General features: G+C 40.8%; 2 protein-coding genes across 3 annotated transcripts; one reads left to right on the forward strand and one right to left on the reverse strand.

Moving 5' to 3' along the window:
* Positions 1-1,319: 1,319 nt before the first annotated feature.
* Positions 1,320-7,951, forward strand: LOC131242143 (transcription factor MYB124). The gene is made up of 12 exons (XM_058240585.1): positions 1,320-2,244; positions 2,341-2,387; positions 2,491-2,547; positions 2,632-2,704; positions 3,403-3,458; positions 3,674-3,853; positions 3,970-4,148; positions 4,331-4,476; positions 4,635-4,777; positions 4,859-5,076; positions 5,184-5,332; positions 7,202-7,951. Exons 1-12 carry the CDS (start codon positions 2,161-2,163, stop codon positions 7,292-7,294), a joined length of 1,425 nt encoding a protein of 474 aa, XP_058096568.1. The 5' UTR covers positions 1,320-2,160; the 3' UTR covers positions 7,295-7,951.
* On the reverse strand, positions 3,766-20,843 carry LOC131242144 (UDP-galactose/UDP-glucose transporter 3). 2 transcript variants are annotated; one of them, XM_058240586.1, is made up of 8 exons: positions 20,634-20,843; positions 17,277-17,374; positions 16,968-17,098; positions 15,209-15,239; positions 13,884-13,987; positions 13,513-13,634; positions 11,581-11,990; positions 3,766-4,137 (listed from the first exon to the last, which is right to left on the reverse strand). In XM_058240586.1, the coding sequence occupies exons 1-7, from the start codon at positions 20,735-20,737 to the stop codon at positions 11,582-11,584; spliced, it is 999 nt and encodes a 332-aa protein (XP_058096569.1). In that variant the 5' UTR covers positions 20,738-20,843; the 3' UTR covers positions 3,766-4,137; position 11,581. The 2 variants fall into 2 exon arrangements, with proteins under 2 accessions (XP_058096569.1, XP_058096570.1); XM_058240587.1 differs by lacking the exons at positions 3,766-4,137; positions 20,634-20,843 and adding an exon at positions 18,318-18,532 and having other exon boundaries at positions 11,376-11,990.
* Between the last annotated feature and the right edge of the window lie 1,843 nt (positions 20,844-22,686).

Below are 22,686 nucleotides of genomic sequence, written 5' to 3' on the forward strand. Positions count from 1 at the left end.
GACAGACGGTTAAGATGAGAAATGCGACAACGATCGACAGACGAAAGAAAGATCGAGTATTGGCCACTGTGATTCACGGGTCATGCTCAATCTACAGTGAGACTCAGCAAACCAATGGTTCAGATTACTGAACCATCAGCCCCACTTGTCAAACACTGGAAACTCGTGTACACTGTGGAAAGATACAGGACATGTTCAGAGAGTGAAAGGAAGGCCGGGAATTTCCTACAACACTTGTTAGCATCCAGTCCGTGCAACAAAAACTGTGGGCCCACCGTGAAACTTGTGAGACATCCGCTCCGTCCGTCAGTTTCTTCGGCTCATTTTAGGACGCGAGTCCAAAACTGAGGCATATTCAAAACTCAGGTGGGGCACACCACAAGAAACAATGGGGATGGAAAGGCCCCCCACTTAAAACTTCCTGGGGCCTACCGTGATGTTCACATGCGATCCAATCCGTTCGTGAGTTGATTCCCACAAGGATGAAGGGAAAATACAACAATCAGCATGATCCAATACTTCGGCGGTCCCCATAAGGTTTCAATGGTAGCCGTCCAATCCCCACTGTTTCGTGTGATTTATCAAATTGATTTGTAAATCTTCCTCATTTTTCAGATGGCAAAACTGACGGACGGAAGAGATGTCACATGGACATCGCGGTGGGCCCAACAGAGTTTTTGTTGCACGGCCCCTTTGTAACAGGTGTTGTAGGAAAGACGGGTCGAGAGCGAGAGGAGCGTATAATCATGGATTTTGATATGGACGTCGTAAAAGGGATGGAGGGAAAGGCCGCTCCGAGAGGGAGGGAGCATTCGGTCGCAGTAAAAGTAGCTCACGAAGAAGGCCATGTACAGTTATCTTTATTTAAAAATAAAAAATAAAAAATAAATAAAAGGAGTGTGAAGAGGAGAAGGTTTCACGTGTAAGTTGGACCATAATTCACAGTCCACCCAGTAAATAACTTCCAACCTACTATGTTCGTGCCACATCCAGCCCTTCCAATCGGTTGGCCACACCACGAGGATCAACTTGTACAAAAATCCGACCAGTCGAATAATGAGATGAGCCACGCCATAGGAAAAAAGTGTTTAGCCATTGATAAATAACAAAATATGTGCGGGGTCCACTTGGCAAGTGGATGTGGCTGATTTTTGTATAAAGTAATTTTAATTACTGGGCCAACCTATTAGACGGATTAGATGTCGCACATACATCAAAGGTTGGAAGTTATTTTATAGGTGGACCATAAATGATGGTACAAACGGTTGGACTCTTAAGGCCTTCTCTGTGAGAGAGTGAGAGAGAGAGAGAGAGAGTGTGTGAGTGGGCGTGGTGTTGGTAGTCGTCTGCCTATTAATACACCCTCGTGGATTTCAGCGTTTTTCAAACTCCCTACAGCCGCGCGCAAAACGAAGCAAAAAAGAAAAGAGAAGAAAAACCCTACTATTTCTATCCGTCGATACAGAGAAAGCTCCAGATCTCTCATCTCAGCTTCAAAACGCCTCCGACAACCTCCGTCCCTACGATCTTCTCTCCATCTCAGTGAAATTACCGGATTCTGATCGTATTCCGCTTGTTTGGAGATGCAGATCATGAAATAGTTCGCCGATTGTTCTCGTTTTCAGCTTTAATTTCACCGATCGCTGACAGATCGATGTTCCAAGGAGTAGATACCTACGTTTTCTAACAGATCTTGACGATACGGACCGATCAAGACCAGATATACAGCGTTTTGAGAAATTTAGAGAAAATTGCCCTGTTTCGATCGAAGATCTCTACGAATTATCTCCCTATTCCAGTCCGTTGCCGAATTCCGGTGCTTATACGCGTATTTTTATCCGGAATACAATTCAAGTACACAGATACGCATCTGCCTACTGTATTTCATATGGATCTCGGAAGAAAGGTGATTGAAAAGCTGGAATCCTAGGCAATTCAGTTCGGCGGATAGCTTGAGAGCTTGGAGCGGATGACACGCTCCTTTTGAACGGAACAGTATGGGTGTGGAAGAAAAAGCATGTAAAGAAGTCCTTTCAAGGTTTTTTTTCTTATAATCAAAAAAGCCGCGAAAACTTCATCATCAATCCGAAAAGCATTCTGCTTTAACATGCCGGTTGATGTTGATAAAGGCAGGAGGAACGTAAGGAAAGCAAGCCAGAAATGCATGCCATGAAGCCGAATGACGCTCCTAAGTCAGAGACCTCAAAACCGAGGGATCGGCACATCGTAACATGGACTCCTCAGGCAAATTCCTCTGACTAGAAAGCGTCTTCTTCTTCTTCTTTCAATGTTTTGATGTTAATTGCTTCAAGCCTTTCTAATGAGGTTTTGAAAATGCAGGAGGATGATATGCTTAGAGAGCAGATCACCATCCATGGAACTGAAAGGTAGAATAATACCTGTTTGGTAGACAGAAGAAGAATTTCCTTTTCCTTTTCAAGAAAATCAGAAATTAAGAACTAATATGTTCTGTTATATTGTCACATGCAGCTGGACAGCTATTGCAGCGCAATTCAAGGATAAAACAGGCAGGCAGTGCAGGAGAAGGTAGCTATACTACATGGATGTTTTGAATATCATTGGCATTTTTTTCCTGTTTGTGCTAATGTCAATAACATGATATTATTACAGATGGTACACATATTTGAATTCAGACTGCAAGAAAGGAGGGTGGACGCCGGAGGAAGACATGATCTTATGCGAGGTAAGTGCTACTAGAAGATTATTTTAAGGTGGAGTTGATAGAGACAACTATCTGTAAGAAGTGCTCTGTGTATTTTAGCCACTAATTGTAGTTCATCTATAATAGTAGTATTTGAAGTTAGAACCATTCTCTAGGAGTTTCACTCCTTAGTGTGTTTCCTCATATAAGGGTGACTTAAGAGTGGAGTATTTCAGTGTTAACTGGAACTAGACTCTGTATTAGTGAAGTTTCTTTATTGGTTTTTCTTTCCCTTAGCATGCTCTCTGTCTTGCTTTATACCCAGAGGTATAGGTATAGTTTCCCTTCAGTTGGTATCAATGTATTGTTTAGGAAGTTACTTAGAGTGTGAATTCATCAGTTAATTCTTCACAAAAAAACAAAAAAATAAAAAAGAGCTTAAACCAATGTTACACGTAGTATGTCTCTGTTTTGTCTCCCTGCTCAGTGGTCCATTGCTAGGAAGGGGTTCTCTTGTATAAGGGAGTGGAGTATGTAGTGGTGTGCTGGGTTGTGTTCTTTCTTCTGTTGTTTTTCTGCCTTTGGTTTTGAATAAAATTTCAACTTTCCAAAAAAAAAAAAAACAAAGAAAGAAAGAAAGAAAGAAAAAAGAACAAAGAAAGCATTTCCACATATGAGCGCCAGCATCTCCCTGACATGGGTTTTGGATATGATCCTAAAAGTGTGAAACTCATGTGCAGGCTCAAAAGATATTTGGTAACCGATGGACTGAAATTGCAAAGGTGGTTTCAGGCAGGTAACTAACTACCACTGTAGCCTTGGTATTTCCCCTTTCTTCTTATATATTTCTGACACCAAGCAAAGAAAAACAAGGAAAAGGAAAACCTGTCCCTTCGTCCAGATAGAACTAGCTGATTATCCTCCATATATGTATTTATAGGGAATCAGTTTGCACATGCTTTACATCGAACTTGTCATCATGGATTAAACTCTGTATTGCCCCTTTTACAGAACAGACAATGCGGTGAAGAATCGCTTCTCTACCCTTTGCAAGAAACGAGCAAAACGTGAGGCATTGTCAAAGGAGAACAACAATGCATACATCACTCCAAATAACAACATGGTTGTATTTCAAGATGGTTGCATAGCAGCCAGAATGTCTGAATCAATAGAGCCACTAAAGAAAATCAGGTATAGAATACATTGGGGTTTGCCCACTCTCAATAACAATAGAATACAATCTTTTACATATTTGTAGAGATTGCTCACAAAACAGTTTCTAAGCATATGTATTTACTGTAATTTAGGACCCATATCTCAGACTTCACAGAAAATTACAACATGAAAGAAGGATTGTTTGGGGGCTGTGGAACAGAAAAACAACAGCTAAGACCTCCTCTGGCAGTGCTGGTTCAAAACTTCAATAACGCAGGCAACTTACCAATGCAGCATCATGCCACCAACAATGATCCAGCCTGCAGTGATGGTAAACAATCTCGAACTTCAATTTTCTTCTTTTTATCTTTTTTATTTCCAAAAATCCAATTAGATTCCTGTTTCATGTACCTGAAGCATTACTGACATTACTTATTAACTGAAGCATCGGTAACAGATAAATGAATGAGAATGCCTTATTAACATTTCTCTTTCATCACAATCTAAAAACAGTATTAAATAAAAAGGTTCAGGGAACCTTCCTTAGAAGGGATGATCCAAAGATTTCCGCTTTGATTCAACAAGCAGAACTACTCAGCTCGCTCGCAGTGAAAGTTAACACAGAGAATACCAATCAGAGCATTGAGAATGCTTGGAAGGTGAGGAAAAATTCCTATTTGAATTTGAATTTCCAGTAGCAACAGCAAGATAAAGAAAGAAATCTGTACGGATAGATTTTAGTATATTGCATTATCATTTTTTTTTTCAAATTTTTTCAGCATATATTGAGTAATCATATTAAACCTAAACCAATCAGGAACTCCAAGATTTCTTACTGCGAACTGAAGAAAATGAGATGCTGAGAAGCAAGATTGCTGGAATGGATTTTCTACTAGAAGACTTCAAGGACCTAGTGGAGGAACTAAAGAGTGGTAACATGGGGAATACGCTATCATGGAGGTACAGAGAAATGATAAACTAACACCCTTAATTAAGCAGTTTTTTCTGCCTGACCTGGCATCTAATGAATGGACCATGCAGGCAACCTGATTTATGTGAGGATTCCCAAGGCAGTTCTGAGTATAGCACTGAATCAACACACCAGTTGCTTGCCTCAGATAATAAGAAGGATGGGCATCAAGCCAAGGAATGTTCTCTAAACCACAATACCAATACTGAGATGCACATGAATCATAGAGAAGTAGAGATTGGTAGTGGTTGTGATGATGGACTTTGTGCTAGCAAGAGCGCGGATCAAGGTAATCGATATGCCGAATTAATGTTCCTTTTTCTTCAGCTTCTAATAGATTTCCATCAGATTATGCTAAATGATCTTGGGTTTAAAAAAATCCTGCTGTTATTGCAGTGGCAGTCCTTCCATCTTTTGATGAACCAAAAGATGGTGATGGAATCATGTCTGCCTTAATGAATACTGAGTTCAGCTCCCCAGTTCAAATGATCCCACCATTCCAGACCTTCGCAGAGGGAATTCCAAGCCCAAAATTTTCAGAGAGTGTAAGTAATTTTGATTTCTTGAATCTCAAAATTTTTATACCATTTAACCCCAAAAATCATGGCTCGTAAATGTTAATCTGAAATTAACTCAAACATCCATATTCATAACTTTATTTTTGAAGAAAGAAAAGAAAAGAATAAAAAAGGGATAGCTTAGGCTATGCTTGGATGCTTAGTTACGTTGGATTTCCATAACACAGTAACCCAAACCAATTAAAGTGGAAAATGACCCAAGTGAGGCTAGCTCCCCTCCATACTTATGATGAATCACACTGGCTATCCCATTGAAATTGCAATCATTTCACATCCAACTTGAAATGCATGGAATTGGTAGTTGGGATTTTGGTCACTATCATGAATTAAATGGCGCATCCCTGACTTTGGTCAATTCTTCTATATTGAACTAGACTATTGCAACTCAGTTCAATGGAGCATCCAAACACACCCTAAAGTCTGCGTATATGACATGTCCAGTGCCTATTGGTTCGGTCTCTCTTCTTATCAAAGCTTGGCATAGGGTCAGTCTGGGCAAGCATAGGACGAAGATCTGGCGCATGGCGATCATAGCTATTTGGTGGTCGGTTTGGGAAGAAAGAAACAATAGGTGTTTTAGGGACAGTAAAGCCCCTAAAAAGCCAAGCGCCTTCTGATTGAATGGATGGTCTATGTAGTTGGTTTTAAGGAAGTAGATTTTCTTTTTCTTGGGGTTTAATGGCTTGTTTGCCTGCTCGGCAACCCCCATTTGCTCCTGTTTATGCCCCCCTGTCTTCTTCTTTCCTCCCATCTTTTAATATATATATTCAGTGAATTTTCAAAAAAAGCATCGCTTAAGAAAAACATATATATACCTGTGAGATTATGTGGCTCAAATTTAAATGGGAATGGGAGTAATGTATGTTAGAGAAAGAGAGAGAAATTGCCTGAGGAATCATGTTCTTTTGGAGTTTGACTCAACTAAGCCTATGAAAAACATGCAGATTTTCTATGACCATGTGCTTTGATGCTCGAATGAACTGAACTGCAATTCATTCAACTCATTATGGTGGAAATGTGTACATTGTGCTATCACCATTTAATTCATATCAACAACGGAAATTCTGTGCAATCCTGTTTGCCTCAAGTTGGAACCTAAATTGTAGCAATTGCGATTCAGTGGCAGCTCCTAGTTAGGTATGGAACGGGGCTAACCCCACTATGCTCATGTACTCTATCGAATTGAATATATTATGATCTGATCCGATTGTTATCCAAACACGTCCTAAAAGAATTGGACAGCTTGTGGATTAGACCACAGTCACAACCTGGCAAACCAATTTGAATGGCAGAGTTTGGTCTCAATCAGCAACTTTCTGAACATAGCTAAACTACCACCAGCACTTCTCTCAGCCAGATGGTGAGATTGGTCTAGTAGTATGGCGATCATCATTGTCATATGCTCTCACGCAGCTTTAACCATAGCTGACTAAAAGCAACTAGTGACTAAACTATCAGCCAGAGAAACCAAGCATTTGTGTTTTTTAATGTTCAGAAGCTGTTATCTTTGGGGTTAAATCATAGAAAATTCTGATTCCAAGAGATGCAATCGCTACTTGCAACAGTATCTCTCCCAATATGTGCCAATGTGGTGCATGCCTGAAATCTTGTTTGTTCATCTGGTAGCAACCACCTTACATGTACCATGGCCCAACCCCGCTTGGACCACAGCACATACATGGTGAGGCCCACCTACCAAACGTCTATATCTTACACACATATACATGTTTGGCTACTCTTGTGACTAGCTGAAGCAAGGACTTTCAAAAGATTCTTCTTTTCTTAGGATATTTATTCGATGCAATACTAACAATTGGTTTGTGATGCATTGTTCAGGAGAGGCATTTCCTACTGAGGACGCTTGGTGTAGCATCCCCAAACACAAACACCAACCCTTCTTGCAGAAGAGCACTCCTCCAGAGTCTCTGACCCATACCCCTATAAAGCCCTATCATCTACTGCTCAAAAACTCAGTTCTCTAGGATATTCTAGGAAGTCCCGGAACATCCTCTTGGCATTCCAGCATTCAGTCTGAATTTACTAAAAATCGCTCTTAAGTCGTTTTCCGGGGTCTGCTTCTCGAATTCAGTTTTGATAGTTTGCAGACCTTTCCAACCTGATGCTTTACCAAAGAGACATTGTTCTAGATTCTAGAATGTTCTGCAACATGCTCTGAGGATTCTCGTATTTTGCCCGATTTCTGGCCCCATCTTACGCTGAATTTCACTCTGTTTGCTTGTCGAATCACACCAATCTTTCTTCTTCTTGGATGTGGTTTTTGATATTCAAGGTCTGGTTTTAATATTGATTTATCATTTGTACATAAACTACATGATAAAACCCTAGTTCTTCTAGAGTGTAATTATAGTCGTTGGCGCCACCATATCACAAGGTGGAGGATAAAAACAGAAAAGAGAAAACAGGGAGAGAGAGAAGGAGGACAGCTGAAGTGGATTCCTATTTGTTTGAATTGTGTGTGCAGAGTATTAACAAAGATAAGAGGTTTTGGTTTTCTAATGGATGTAAGTAGGCCTTGTATTCTTATATGATTGGAAATGAGGATTTTGATATAGGTTTTGTGTTTTACAGTGGATGTTGTTGTCTATTTTCCAAAGTTTTGCTAGTCCCATCGTCACCATCTCCCCACATGCACGTGTGGAGACATCTGAGCCATTCATGCATCACTGTTCAGATGAGTCGATGCAGATATCAGGTGAGTCCACTGATCAAATGGAATGTATGTTGAATGTGGACTGTTGGCAAGTTCTTTCAAGCGGTCCTTGTGGATCCTAACTGATTACATGGTGGAGCCCACCTGACGCATGGTCAGATATCTCCACACGTGTTGGTTTGGTGAGCTAGCAAAGCTACTGAGATTTCCTTTAATGAACTGATCGCCTATAGAACCTAGCATGAAGCTGCAGCTCCATCTTTACTGCCAATATATTTGTGTAGGGCATCTGAGAGGTGGGCCCCAGCATGAAGATTACCTGGCAGAGTAATAGGCCAGTCCACTGATCAGGTGACCCAAACCATCAAAATCAATGGAAAGCCAATGACCTTATACAGGAGGTAGCTGTGACCCACCGAATGAGTGGATCAGCCTTATTTTTCAAATCAGCATATCTTCAAGGCACGGCCCATGGTTTGAATGACTCAGATGTCAAGTGACACATTGGCTGGCATGCCAGACCGCTATAGGTGATGAAAAATGCTTTGCAATCTATATTTATTTGAGAGCTGAACAAAAAGAGAAGACAAATGCTCCAATGCTCCCAGTTGCATCGATTCCTTGTCCGATCTGAACCGTCCATTAAGTTCAGAACAAATTTCTTGAGCTACCCTGGGAAAATCACTGGTCAGATGATCCAATCCATACTTGATATCGCCACATTTTCTATAGCCATCCATTTCTCAAAGCTATGGTTGGGATGGTTACGATTGGCTAACAAAGCTATTCTTTAGTATCATAATCAATTCAGGATGGCCCCTAAACGAATAGATGGGTCAAATTGTTGCTTAGACCTATTTTTGTGGAAATGATCTTTACCGTCCATAGTTAGGGCCATTGATCAAATGGTTAATATTATCGGATTAGTGTGATGTTTTTTATGATAGCCCATGAAATGTGATTCGGACCTAATGACGAGTCGAGATCAATGGATTGGACAAGTGTCCCAATGCAACTAGGAGGACTAAAACTTATGCTTTGAGAGATATTGCATTTATCAAAAGGGGAAAATGTAATAAGAGAAGATCTTTAACCCAAAAAAAAAAGATATCTACAAACATATATGAGAGTTATGGGAAGGAAGACGAAATGAGAATTGTCGGAATGCTGGATTTACTTACTAAGGATTGTATTCTCCTCTGCCTGTCTGCCTTTCGGAACTCTCTCTCTCCCTCTCTGGAGGAGGGTTTCTCTCTCACTCTCTCCGAGTTTAGTTTGTATGGTTTCTTGAGGACGAAACGCAGCTTTTAGGTCTTAAAAAGCAAAGAAAGGGAGAGAAAAGCAGACAGTGAGAGGGAAGGCAACACAAAATTAAAAAGTGGGTTTTTTCGTATTCACCCATGGGAAATAATGTGGTGGGCCTCAGATCAAAAGCCTAGGGTTGTCCTATGAAGGAGATCCTTTGATTTCATCTTGGTTCATCCATCATCGGGCCCATCAGACTATTGCTCTGGTTCACTGAAACCATATGCCCCACTTGCAAACTAAAAACCAAAAGATATTGTGCATATCCTCTCGTCGATCTTGATATAATGGGTTACCTTGTTAGGGATTGGGTCAACATGCAAAGCAATAACTTTTAAAAGACAACTGATCACCTGCAGCAACGGCACCACAACTTGTGGTGCCGCAACATCTTTCTTTGCTCTAGTATACCACCTGTACGGCATCCGTACAATAAAAACGAGAGGCCCCACCATGGTGACTATCCTTGAAGAAAATCAGGCTGATCCACTCAATAAGTAGGTCACACCTGTATGTTGACTCAGACAGCCGGTTGTCCATTGATTCAGAAGATATGGCGCATCTGATGAGCGTACCAACCTGATTTTTTAATCAGCAGATCTTCAGTGGGTTTCACGTTGTTCTGTGGTCCGGATTTTCTAAACGACTAGCAAGTTGGCAAGAAAGATGATGCAGCACACAGCTTGAGGTGTGGCTGCTTGTAGCTGCCCACAACTCCTTTTAAAAAGTTTACCTAGAGCACATGGGGTCATCAGTCCAGTTTCTTTGTAATTTCTCAACGGGTTGTTTCAGTCCAGCGCTCATAGCACGTGCTATGAGGGCACAAGGATCTGAACCATCCAACCAGTGGGCTACACCCATAAAATTGCAGGGACCAGATGATCATGACGGTCCAAGTGTCAGCCCACATTCGGATGGTTATTAGGAAAGATGTTGAATAGTAAAAGAGACCAACTACCTGAAATTATCTAATCCGTGTGACGTCGAATTCATGACCACTGGCCCATACGTTGGACGGCTTGCAACCGTTACGCCCAACATGCAGTAGTGATGCCTGTGGGACCCAAGAACATGGTAGACCATCAGCACACCGCATAAATGTCGGTCCACGTCCACCCGTCCCTCACCGTCCAAGTTGTGGGCGATCCCAAATTTCATCAATTTATCCCACCAATGGCAATCAAGGGGATCCTTGAAAGGGAAGAATCATCACCGTTCCAGTTACAACAGCACTTATCTGTGGATCCATAGCAGCAATACATAATGTTCAGTAACAAGCTATTCCTCTGCCTACGCACCCACATGTTATCGGCTTCATCAGTTAGGCCCACACTAGTTAAGCCCAAACGGCCCAGTATTATTAAGTCTCAGAACCCATTGGCTCATTCGCCCACTAAGAACGGGGGTGGGCTGAACCCCAGCTGTGACCGTTGGTAGGGTGGCAATAGGCCAGGCAAAGTGAATATTGGGCAGGCCCAACTCGTTTAGAATCCAGGCCGGAACCTGGTTGCAGCCATTGCCCGCCCTGTCCATGAATGCTGCCGGGGCAACAGAAAAGAGCATATTGAGGGCGGGGTCCCAAGCCCAAAACCATTCCAAGCAAAAGCACGTCTTACATAAGGCCATGCCCATTACTGAAATGATAGGCCAAAACAGCCACCCGACAGCACATGAGGCAAAGCTAGGGCCCATCTGTCAGACCAGGCCCAGGTTGTTTAACCAAGTAGCATGTGCGAGATCCCGACCATAAAGTGGGGCCCAACATGAATATTCCCAATTCAAAAAATCAGGCTTGCGACGTGTCTGTACAGAGAATGAACAGTCCAAAAGAATGTAAAATGATATACCAAATACACGTGCGGCCCACCTCATGAAGGGAGCAGCCTGATTTTTGGGCCAGCATATGTAGCAGTGGGCCCAACACAGGGAATGGCCCAGATAATCGTGTCACTCAAGCCACATCATTGCTAGCTAACACCATGCAATAAGTTTACGGTGGAGTGCCAACATGTTTCCCCACTAAGGAAGATGAAATATCAAGAACAAAAATATTTTTAGGACCTACAATCTCAAGTGCATGTTACAAAGTCAAACAACTTTATAAGGCAAAACTGTGACTTTGCTGCTAAAATTTCAAAAATATACATTCCAAAACCACCTAAACTAAGATCTTGGACCTCAATTAAAACAAAATTGAATGATATATTTAAAAATAAAAAATAAAAATCGTTGTATATACCTTACATGGGCTTTCTCTTCTTCTGCTGCCTTTGCAGCTTCCTCCACTTGAGATAGATCTGATATGACAGCCCGCTGAAGACCATGACAACGCTCCCCCATTGCTTTCCAGACAAGGGATTTCCACTCAGAAGCGAAGACACAACAATGCTCACAAACTTGCGGGTCGTGGTTATGGTGGTGTTGGTGAGGGAGCCAAAGCGGCTGATGGTCAGGAAGATGAAGTTCTGACCTACTGCCCCACAGAGGCAGTAGAGGAGGATGTCCCATGCTGCTTCCGGGTGCTGCTTGCAGAAATGGACTGCCTCATAGCCACCCCCACGCGGGTAACCGAACATGTAGATGACATTGTATATGGTACCCCAGAGATTCATCCCCAGCATTATATCCCAAGCACTTGTCTTCGGGTACCTGAGTGAGAAAGAATTGAGGTTTAAGGATGGTGCCATGTAATGATTCAGAGGAGGTATTCATATGTATTTATGTACATGTCTGGTGGAGAATTTTTTTATTGTGGAAGTGCATGAATCAAAACTTCATCATGAAAGCACAATTGATGTGCATTCTACTCCATGGAATGATAACAAATAACAATATTCTTTGGCATTTCAGATAAAAGCAAGACAGCAACTGCAATGGTTGAGACAAGTTAGAACACAAACATGATGAATGATGCTTGAGAAAACTATGTTTTGTCAAAGGCATGTGAAAACAATGGACATCAAGGCATGGGCCATCTTTCTTCAATTTAAGAATGTCAGTATCATCTAAAGTGACATCTATGAAAGAATTGAGTATATGGTGGGTGGGACTGCTTTCTTAATGGGTGGATCAACTATCGATTATCGGTGCAGTCCTATCATCCTATCTTAGTCTGGTTCTGAAAGCTAGCACTGAACCACATAAATCAGCTTGATGAATACTGCAATCATGTTTCATCAAGATCTTGGCGTTGGGGTCTAGTATTAATTTGAAAAGACCAAACTAGGCCTCCTGCTTGCAAGAAGCATCAAGATCAAGTTAAACTGAAGAAATCATTCAACCATATTTATATTTTCTGTTAGCATAGCCTCCGTTCAGTGAAGTGAAAGTGGCAGTTATTTCCAAGTGAGCAATCACCATATACAGCACAGCAGATCCTATGCTAGTGCCCAACCCTAGGACACGTGCCAAGGTGTCATGTGTTGGAATCAGAGCCATGCATAAGGTGAACCCCACCATGATGATCATCTGGCGCAAAAAACAGGCTGGCCCACTCATCAGGCAGGCCGCCCTGCACAAAAACAGTAGACAGTCTAAATCAGACTTGCCACTAATCTGATTCAATGTACATGTGGGACCAGCATAATGTCTGGACCAGACTGATTTTTGTGGATATGATCTTCATGGTGGGGCCCATCTTATGAATGGCTCAGATGCCATGCACGTGTGTCATGTTGCCACATGTTATTAGGGTAGATGTTAAAATAGTGACCACCAAGGTGTACGTGATCCCTCTTTTAAAATAATGCTACTCAGATTATTGTCACTTCAAATGGAATGATCACGGAGTGACTCAAGGTGACACCAAGTAATGTCTATTCCAAGTCAAGATTGCATGCATTTCCAACATGATGTATGTATAAAAAGTGGTATTATGAAATGGTGGCTCTCGAGTGCCAATTATAGGAGGTTTTAGGATCTGGCATGCGTCATGTGCCATTTAGGAATGGTATGCAACATTAAAGAGCTTCATCATCTCTGAAAAAATATTTTTATTTTCCTTTGATAAGCATGAAATGAAAATTCTGATGGTAACAAGAAAAGGAGAAAGAAATTTTGAAATTAGATGCAAGATCTAAATGAATAATGTTCTCGTCCAGAAAGATAATATTTTCAGAAAGCACAAGTTCGCCAACAAGAGGAGAAACAGTCAACTCATGAACTGACAAACCTTGCAGTTATGGAATCCTGAGTTGCATTTGTGAATCCATCCATTGCTAAGTTCAAAAAACACAAGCCATAACCAAAAGGAGCATTTGGATGAGCCAGCTTGCTTATGGTCTTCGAGCTTGTCTGTGTAGCCAATCCAAACAGAAGGTATGGGTAAGAGCTAAAATTTAATGGTCGAGGTCATTCAGCCTGCTTCCTAGCAGTGCAAGGTTTAATGTGAAAAATATAGGAAACTACCCATTTATTTTTCTAAACTAAAGTGAGAATTGAAATTTGTGCTTTGCAAAAGTTAAATATGGTGTATGTAAAATGCTAGCACTTAATGTATGTTTTCCAGCCTAATGTAATACCTTAAATGGATATAATTCTTACCTTCAAAAGTGCAAAGGCGGATACTCCACCAGCGACAAGGAGAGTGCATACATACTCAGGAAAAGTGTATTTAATTCCATAAACCAACGCGCCCACCAGCATCACTGCATGAAGGCCACAAATGCATTGATCAGTCACAAGTTGACAGCTATTAATCTATGAAACTTCTTGATCCAAAATGAAGCAGTAAACCTCTGACTGAATGCAAATGTATTAATCTTTAGATGTTCACACATCATACATTTTGGTGTAGATAAATAACTGTGCTTAGGTACTCTGAATTCTAATTGTTGCAAAAATTTTGACATGGCCAGTCTCAACATACTTTTTCTTTTGCATTACATGCATCAAACATCCAACAACTATAAAAGTATGTTTGTCGTTTTACTCACCATTCCATTGTTGGCCATCTTTTTAACAGTCAATTGGTTGTGTGTTTAGCAGTCATACACCATCCAATATAGTGGTTGGTCAGGCATATCCCGCCCAAAGGACTTGATTGATGAACACTTAAGTCTCTCTGATTATCATGCTACTAACACAGAATTGGAGCTGCTAACTTCTTCTCCATCATCTTCTTCTTCTTCTTCTTCTTTTTGTAATGTTGTTTACACAGGACCAGAGCCATAGGTTTGTGCAGGGTTTATTGAGGACTGTTGCTCCACTTTTCCTGGAGTTAGTCAAAAAGTCACTTCTGCAAGACTCGCATTTTCTAACTTTTAACTGCTAACACTTTGCTCAGCCCTCAGTGACCATCAGATAAGCAGTAACTGATCAGTTTCTTATTTCAACTTATGTGAAGTTTTCACACTCACTGATTGTTGGAAAAATGGCTTTCAGAACTTACTTTTGAACAAGGAAATCTTTCAAAAGAAAATTTCTCCTCCCAATTTTGTTCCTTGTTTTGTAGACACAATCCACCGGAGCATAAGTTTGCATGGGTTAGATGCACAATCAGCATAAAATACCATGTGATTGGCATGCATATGTACTAATACCAGTTCAGATAAAAGTGACAACCAATCTGCCATTAATATTTAATATAAGGGCAGCCACTCAATATTTAACACTAATTCAAATATCTCACAATAACAGCAAACTTTTCTTGCATAATCATCTCCCCTATTTATTGTCTAAGTTGAACTGTATAAAGGGCATTCTAAACTTTGAAGGGCACTAATGCAGTGTCCCATATAATACCCACATTCACAAGTATCAACATGGAAAGGCCAAAAGAAAAGCAAAAAACTACAGCTTGAGCATGCATCTTTGAAAACATATTCTTTCATACTTCTTTGCATGAAGAAATTAGGGGAAAAAATCACCTGGAATCATTTTAGAGGATTTCGCCAGAACCTGAACACCAGTAAGAAAAACTGCATTAGCATGAGCTCTCAGAGAAAGTTGCTGGTTATTTCACAATTAATAGTATTGACAGCATATTCTGCAAACTAAACCGTGAACCAACTTCCCAGGAACCACGCAAAAACATTGTCGAGCTACAATATTTCGTAATATTATCCAATTTGCAGATGCCAGAAATCTGACATTTCTTGTATCTGATACTCAGCTAATCCAGTGGTCAGGATATAAACTATAGAAAGATTAAATGATCTGTGAAACACAAACTGTAATAGCAACAGAGCTCATAGCTCAAGCTAATGTTTGCTAAAGAAACAAGGCCATGAATTGGATCTTAGACTCATCCAAATCACACTGCAGTGGTGGCATTTCTCCATAGTTTCACAACCTAAGTTCGGATATGGATCACCCAGACTTTGCAAACCTACTCTTCCACAGATAGTGTAAGGAAAATCATAGGCAATAAAGTTAACTCTTTTAAGGCAAGTGAAGATGAAGATTGAACTCTGACCCCAATGTGCTACAAGAAATAAACTCAAATCATTAGCTTGTGGGCTGCCAAAAGAGGACATGCAAATGGTTCAAACCATCACAGTGGCAAAAACTCATAAACAATTATTCCACTCGCTAATTGTTCAGATGGAAAAGCTGCCAAAAAAGCAATAAGCTAAATGGTTCAGACAATGATAGTGGAAGAGAAGCAAAAGCGTGTTTTGCTCCACTAATTGGGTAGGTGATAGGCTTGGTACTTGAATCATATAAAATAGGGATCTCATCCAACACAAACAAGGTTCGCACAAGAAGCTGACGCATGACAACTAACCACTTGCTCTAAAAGCTCGAACTGATATAGCATGGCAAATCAATCCATTTATCTCATAGCCCAGGTCAGGCCTTCGGCCGAACCCCCCTCGTGGGCCCCACTTCACATGAGTCCCACCTCACACAGGCCGGCCATCCCGAGTGTGCCCCCGCTTCACACAGGCCACCCCACTCGAGCCCTGTGTGAAAATGCCCCTGCAATAGAACCCGTTCCTCCAATGCTTGAGCAATTGTAGCTACTCATCTTTGGAGCATTAGAGTAACCTAAAGAGAAATTTACAGCATTAGGCTCCTAGGCCTCTCAAGTCTATAGAGCATTTTATCTTGCTTATCATAGGTAAGCATTTCATTGACAACCACAAAGCAGCCAACTGAAACACAGTGTTTAGAATTTCAAATTCTTCCATACCGTACTTGCAACCCCATATTGTTATGAACTCAACCCAGTTCTTCAACTTCCGGCACCAAGTTTGATGTCCACGAGAAACATATGTAACATTCTCTGTACTAGGTCAAGCTTCCGACATATACAGAAATGGCCATTCTACTCACATCTATTTGGAGCCTACAATTCTATCCATCTAGAAACTAGAATGTGACTAACTTGAAAGCAGTAGGTGAAGGAGCATGTATGGAATCAAGTAGGATTCCTGACAGTCATAGAACAATTTATAGTACTATAAAGAGAAGCAGGCACATGGGTATATGACCAAGAAAAAAAAATGAAAAACCCACGCCTTCAAACTTCAAACTTCAACCATTATTCAGTTGAAGTTTGACTAACTCAAGTAAGCATATTAAAATCAAGAAAAAGATTGCATGCTGTAATTGCCTCAAGGTAATGGAAGTGGTGCAAAAACATCGAGAAAAATTGTAAACTTCAGAAACAATTAAACATGCCTGGGCTGGGTAACTGATGTACTTTAGTGCTTCAATTCCCATTGCAGGACCAATCGTGTTTGAGATGCTGGCGCTCCAATAACTCCACCATGGAGCACCACCACTGCTGCTTCCAGACCAAAGCTTTATCACTGTTCAATAAGGCCATAAATAATTGAGGTGTGAATTCTCGATAAATAATAATCAATGAGGTGTGAACACAAGCTTCAAACTGACAAAATATTCTGCCCAAAACAAACATCTTACTAAAGAAACCAAAAAAAAAAAAGGAAGTCAAATGATGCACACATGCTAAGTAATGAAACTTACTTATCAGCGACCAAATGAAACAAACTACATTTTGGGCGAGATTCAAAAATGGAAGCTGTTCAAACTGTTTCCCATCTGGCCCAAATCGCTTGGTGGACCTGTAAACAAGACAAGTTCATATTAAATCCCCTGGCATGTCCTGTGTCAAAGAATACCTGCTTTGAACATTACAGAAAAAAGTAATATGCAATGCTCACCTGAACCAGCTGCATTTTTGTTCACGCTAGCATTCCACTCATGCAGTGTGCACCTTTCAGTGACCAAGACCAATCATCTGATAGGCCTCTCAGAGGATGGACAACAAATAAAGTAACTTTGTCGAAAAATAACAGCCATTTCGGTGGGTCAAAGGTCAATATTGTTTCATTGCTTATGGACAATTGGCTATAACTTTTAGTTACCAATTAGCAGGTCACCATAAAATGGCTGAGAGTGTCCAACCAGGATGGCTCTTTTTCTTTTTCTTTTGCAGAGACACTTATCCAAGGTATGCCCCACCAAACAAATTGTCAGGATCACTGAAAGATCGACCCCACCAACGCAGAATGCTGCCTCAGGCAAAAAATGCCATCAGTTCAAGCCAAGTATGGTTGTTGCCTCCTTACAGATAAGCAAGAGCTAAGAAAATAAATTTCCAGCCATTTCCCTACCAAACACAACTAGAATTTTCTCTCTTTCTTCTTCTTCTTCTTTTGTAAACACAACTAGAAATTTCAAGGGAATAAAAAAAAAGATTGACATGCCTATTTAACTGCCCATAGAGCATGGGAATTCATCAAATATAGCAGGCCGTTTGGATGCTTGTAACATTCTACAATGTAAGAAAGTTACAGGTGAGATTGTTGCAGTTTTTGTTTGGGGGAGGAAAGTCACAGGTAACTTTCTCTATGCCTATGACTTTGTTACGGGAGAAAGGGGCGAAAATAATACAGGGACTTGAGTTGTTTTTCAAGTTACCTGTATTAAAGATACAGGCAATGGTTGGAATTTTTTAAATCGAAATTTCTAGGAAGAAACACAGCTTGCATTGAAGAGGCCTACCTACATGCAGACAGAGTGAAGGCTGAGCAGCCATTGAAGGCTATAAGCGGCCATTGAAGGCTATGAGGCCGCATTCAGACGCAATGAAGACTACAAGACTGCCATTGAGGAGAATGGCAGCTGCATTGAAGCCGGTTGGTGGCCCTTTTGCTATATAAACAGCTTCTCCCCCTCCAGCGTCTCCATCTCCCTCTCTCTCTCAAGCTCCTTCTCCATCTCCCATCGAGCTCTAGCAAGGTTGCCCTAAGAAAAACCCTTTCTTTCTTCTTTCTTTCCTTTCTTTTTTTTTTTGCTTTTTTCTTCTTCTTTTTTTTTTTTTTTGGCGCCGGGGTTGACGGACGTGGTTTGGCAAGGCAAGGAGGAGTGGGTAATGGTTGGTAGTCCGTGGGGCCTACCATCTTGTATGTGTTTTATCCGTGCTATCCTTCCATTTTTTCGGATCATTTTACGGGTTGATTCCAGAAATGAGGCATATCTAAATCTCATGTGGACCACACCACAAGAAAAAAATAATGATTGAAAGTCCATCATTAAAGTCGCTAGATAGGCATGAAATTTTTTCAACGGTCAAGATCGTCCTAGCAGGACATTTCACATGTTGAACGGCTGAGATGGTCCTAGCAATGCTTGGCGAAGCTACCACATAGTATTTCATTTGTTGTTTCTAGTTGTACAAGCAGGGCCATTGTTCAGTGATCCAAACCATTGATATCATGGACCTGACCGTGGCTGGCTCATGCACCAAAAATGTCCCCGATGGAAAAATTATAAACCTTTCAACAGGCAGATGACAAGTCAAGGGTTCAAAGGGAAAATACAGCAAGATTTCCACCCAACCAATAAAAGGCCAAATTTTCCATGGCTAGGATCTTCTCATCTGGTGATTTTCGGTGCATGGGCCGTCGACAGCAAGTCACATATTACAGACATGGGCCATTCCAATGTTCATTTCGTACAAGTGGGGCTTGTTGTTCAGTACAGCCTGTCCCCAAATAGCTCCCAAATCTGTTTAATTCCAGTGCCTTGTGAGACCTATAACCAGTGCAAATCAGCTAAGAAACAGCCCCTATCCTCAACCTCAACCTATTCCCAAGCCATTGCTTTTGAAGGAGATCCTCTGTTGGCTTGGTTATCTCAAGCCATTGCTTTTGTGCTGCTCCTGTAATGTCAGATTCAGCCATTGGTGTGCTTGATATACAATTCTTGGACAGAGATTATATACTGTAAATTCGACTGCCTTTGATCTATGCATGCATCCAACTAGTGTTTGTTTCTCATATGTGCATGGGAAGTAGAGAAAAAAAAAAAAAAAAAAAAAAACACCTGTTTTAGAAAGAAAATGGAAATTTTTACTTGGATATGCTACCTTAAGCTTTTTTCCACATTACAAGCATTTCGAAAACATGGGCCCACTTTTATGGCCCACCTGTTGATTAGTTTAGCCTAAGAATCAGCCAAGCTACTCATTTACATGAGCTCAACAAAATGGAATACTTTTATCCAAGCTTTTTTATGTGTCAATCTGATTTTTCAACGATTCCATACTTCAAGCTTTAGTTTGTATAAATATACAACTTATTACATGTAAGAGTTATCCAAACACAATAACTGAGTTAACTGTAAGTAAGTTACAACTTGCATCCAAACATGATTTCACATAACTTTCTTTCGCCTTAACTTAATTACATCTTAAAAACTTATAAGCGTCCGAACAGGGCCTGGGAGTCTAAATAGGGAAAAAGGTACTTTTTCCCAATCATTTTAATTTATTAAGCTTAAAACCCTCAAACTAACACCAGGCGCTTCGCAGTTCCAGTGCACCATCACTTAAATTTTATTTTTTTTTTTTTATTTTTTTTTAAGGCCAAATTCCAATCAACTAATGAAAAGAAAATGAGCACCAACTTCAATGCTCACACCGCACACTGTGGTACGCGGGAATCCAGCAAACATTCCAAAACTCGAATTTTTGAAAACTGCCATTTTGGAATTCGAATCAATATCTCCACTGCAATTACTAAATAGTAGGAGATATGTGCGCACCAACAAATGGTGCACAACATGCACACCCGAAACTTTCACCAAACAAAAATCATCAAATGAAAATCTACAGATTTCAAAAATCACAAAATTTCGTGCCCTAGCAAAAAAAAAAAAAAAAGATTCTAATTCAGAAAATTCTCAAACGAATGCAATCTCTCCGAACGCCACCGAATGGGAAGACTCGTTTCTCTCCTTAAAATCAAATCGCTTAAAAAATGGAAGAAAAGACAGAGATCAAAGGAAAGGAAAGAAAAGAAAAAACTGAAAACTCACAGAGTTTCCTGAAGAACGCCTTGCGTTATATACGCCGACCAGATTCCGGCCACGCACAAGGCCAGAACCAGAACTCGGCCGATTCCAGCACCCTGACCTTCCATCCGGCAGCAGATTTCGCCGGAAAATCCAAGCGAGAGTATTTTCCGCGGGGTTTTCCCGCAAAAAAAAAAAATTTAAGAAAAAAAGAGAGAAAAAAAACGAAGAAATTAGGAAAAAAAAATGGAAATCGGATTTGGATTTCGGACGAAACAGAATCCGTCTCGTCTTCGGAAGCCATTTTAAAAGGACTTTCCTGCGTCTGTCGCGACTGAGAATCGAGCGTGTTGTCGCTGCCTACTGGGGCCCACCTGTTAAGTGTGTAATGATCGGAACCGTCCATGTTGTGGAGTCTATACATATTGACGAAAATTAAAAAATTATTTTGTGCATATGATTTATACTATCACCCTCTGCAGATAAACTTGTAACAATGAAAAGAAAATTTTCAATGGATAACATTCATCTGCAAAAAATCAAAGGATAGGATCTTCAATTAAGTATAATTACAAGGATAATAGTTTATTTACGGTAGTAAAGAAAATATGGAGGGTTCAAATCATTTGACCATACGAGAATGCTTCACCGGTGGGCGGCAAACGCTGGTTCTAACTCACGTCAGAGGCAAGACAAACCTTAGCAATCGGACGCAGCTAGATCTGGAAATGGAACCACTGGATCTGTGACTGTGGGGCCCACTCATATGTTTTCAATCCATGCCATCCATCTGTTTTGACACCTTATTTTAGCAAATGAATTCATAAATGAAGCAGATCCAACTCTCAGGTGAACCACACCACACGAAACAGTGGTGATTCAATGTTCATGCTAATATTTATTTGTCATCCATTGACAATGTCAGACAGATTTGGATGAAGAAAAGCACATATATACACTTCATCCATAACTTAAGTGGCCCTCGAGAAGTTTCTAATGATGGGCGTTCAATCACCACCGTTAGCAGTGGTGTGGTCCACCTGAGATTTGAATCTCCATCATGTTTGGGATCAAATCCTAAGAGCTGATTAAACATCACCGGATTCACCGCGGGCTGCTCATAGCTTGCGGTAGCAAAAGGCTAGTGCCGTGGATGGGGATTGCTTGCAAGCGCCGTAGTAATGTACGTGTTTTATCCACACCGTCCATCCATGTTGCCACCTTATTTTAGATCATCAGTTTAAAACGAGGCATATCAAAATGTAGGTGGACCACATTACGAAAATAGCTGTGATTGAATGCCACTATTAAAAACTTCTTAGGGGCTACAAGGATGCGGATTAGCTACTGATCCCACTACAGCAGCCGGTCTCGCTACTGAAGTTAGGTAACCACGTTCTTTGGCCCCCCACCATGATGTATATGTTGTATCCAAACCATCCATACATTTGGAGAGATCATTTTAGAGCATGAGCCAAAACACGAGGCAGATCCAAAGTTCAAATGGACCCCACCACAGAAAAGAGTGGGAACAGTGACGCCCACCGTTGAAACCTTCCTGTGGCCCAGCATGATGTTTCTTTGAGATCCAACCTGTTTATAAGTTAATACAGACATGCAATAAGGGAAAACATAAATATTAGCTTAATAGAAAACTTCTATGGCCCAAAGACGTTTTTAATGGTAGGCATTCAATCCTCACGGTTTTCTGTGACGTGGTCCACTTGAGCTTTGGATCTGCCTCATTCTTTGGCTAATGCCTTAAAATGATCTCTCCAAATGGATGGACGGTGTGGATACAACACACACATCATGGTTGGGCCCACATAATGTGGTCACGTCAATCAAGCCATATTTTTTGTTTCCTTTGATCCAAGTCAATTAATAGTTTAGATGGTAAATAAGCATTATGAAGTTTTTAATAGCGGGCTATTCAATCACGGGCTATTCAATCACTATTTTCCTGTGATATGGTCAACTTGAGATTTGGAACTGCCTATTTTTAGGGCATCAACAGGGTGGGCCTGATGTTGGTCTCAGCCCAGATTTTAAACTGTTTTGGATTAGGCTGTCTGGC

This window comes from Magnolia sinica, chromosome 4, assembly GCF_029962835.1.
Source record: "Magnolia sinica isolate HGM2019 chromosome 4, MsV1, whole genome shotgun sequence".
In the NCBI taxonomy this organism is placed as follows: domain Eukaryota; kingdom Viridiplantae; phylum Streptophyta; class Magnoliopsida; order Magnoliales; family Magnoliaceae; genus Magnolia; species Magnolia sinica.

Coding starts and splice junctions, on each gene's coding strand:
- LOC131242143 (XM_058240585.1), top strand. CDS start 2,161: ATGCATGCCATGAAGCCGAATGACGCTCCTAAGTCAGAGACCTCAAAA. Junction 2,548..2,631: donor GGCAGGCAGTGCAGGAGAAG/GTAGCTATACTA, acceptor ATATTATTACAG/ATGGTACACATATTTGAATT. Junction 3,459..3,673: donor GCAAAGGTGGTTTCAGGCAG/GTAACTAACTAC, acceptor CCCCTTTTACAG/AACAGACAATGCGGTGAAGA.
- LOC131242144 (XM_058240586.1), bottom strand. CDS start 20,737: ATGGAAGGTCAGGGTGCTGGAATCGGCCGAGTTCTGGTTCTGGCCTTG. Junction 17,099..17,276: donor TTTCATTTGGTCGCTGATAA/GTAAGTTTCATT, acceptor CTTATTGAACAG/TGATAAAGCTTTGGTCTGGA. Junction 11,991..13,512: donor CAGGATTCCATAACTGCAAG/GTTTGTCAGTTC, acceptor TTTCTCACTCAG/GTACCCGAAGACAAGTGCTT.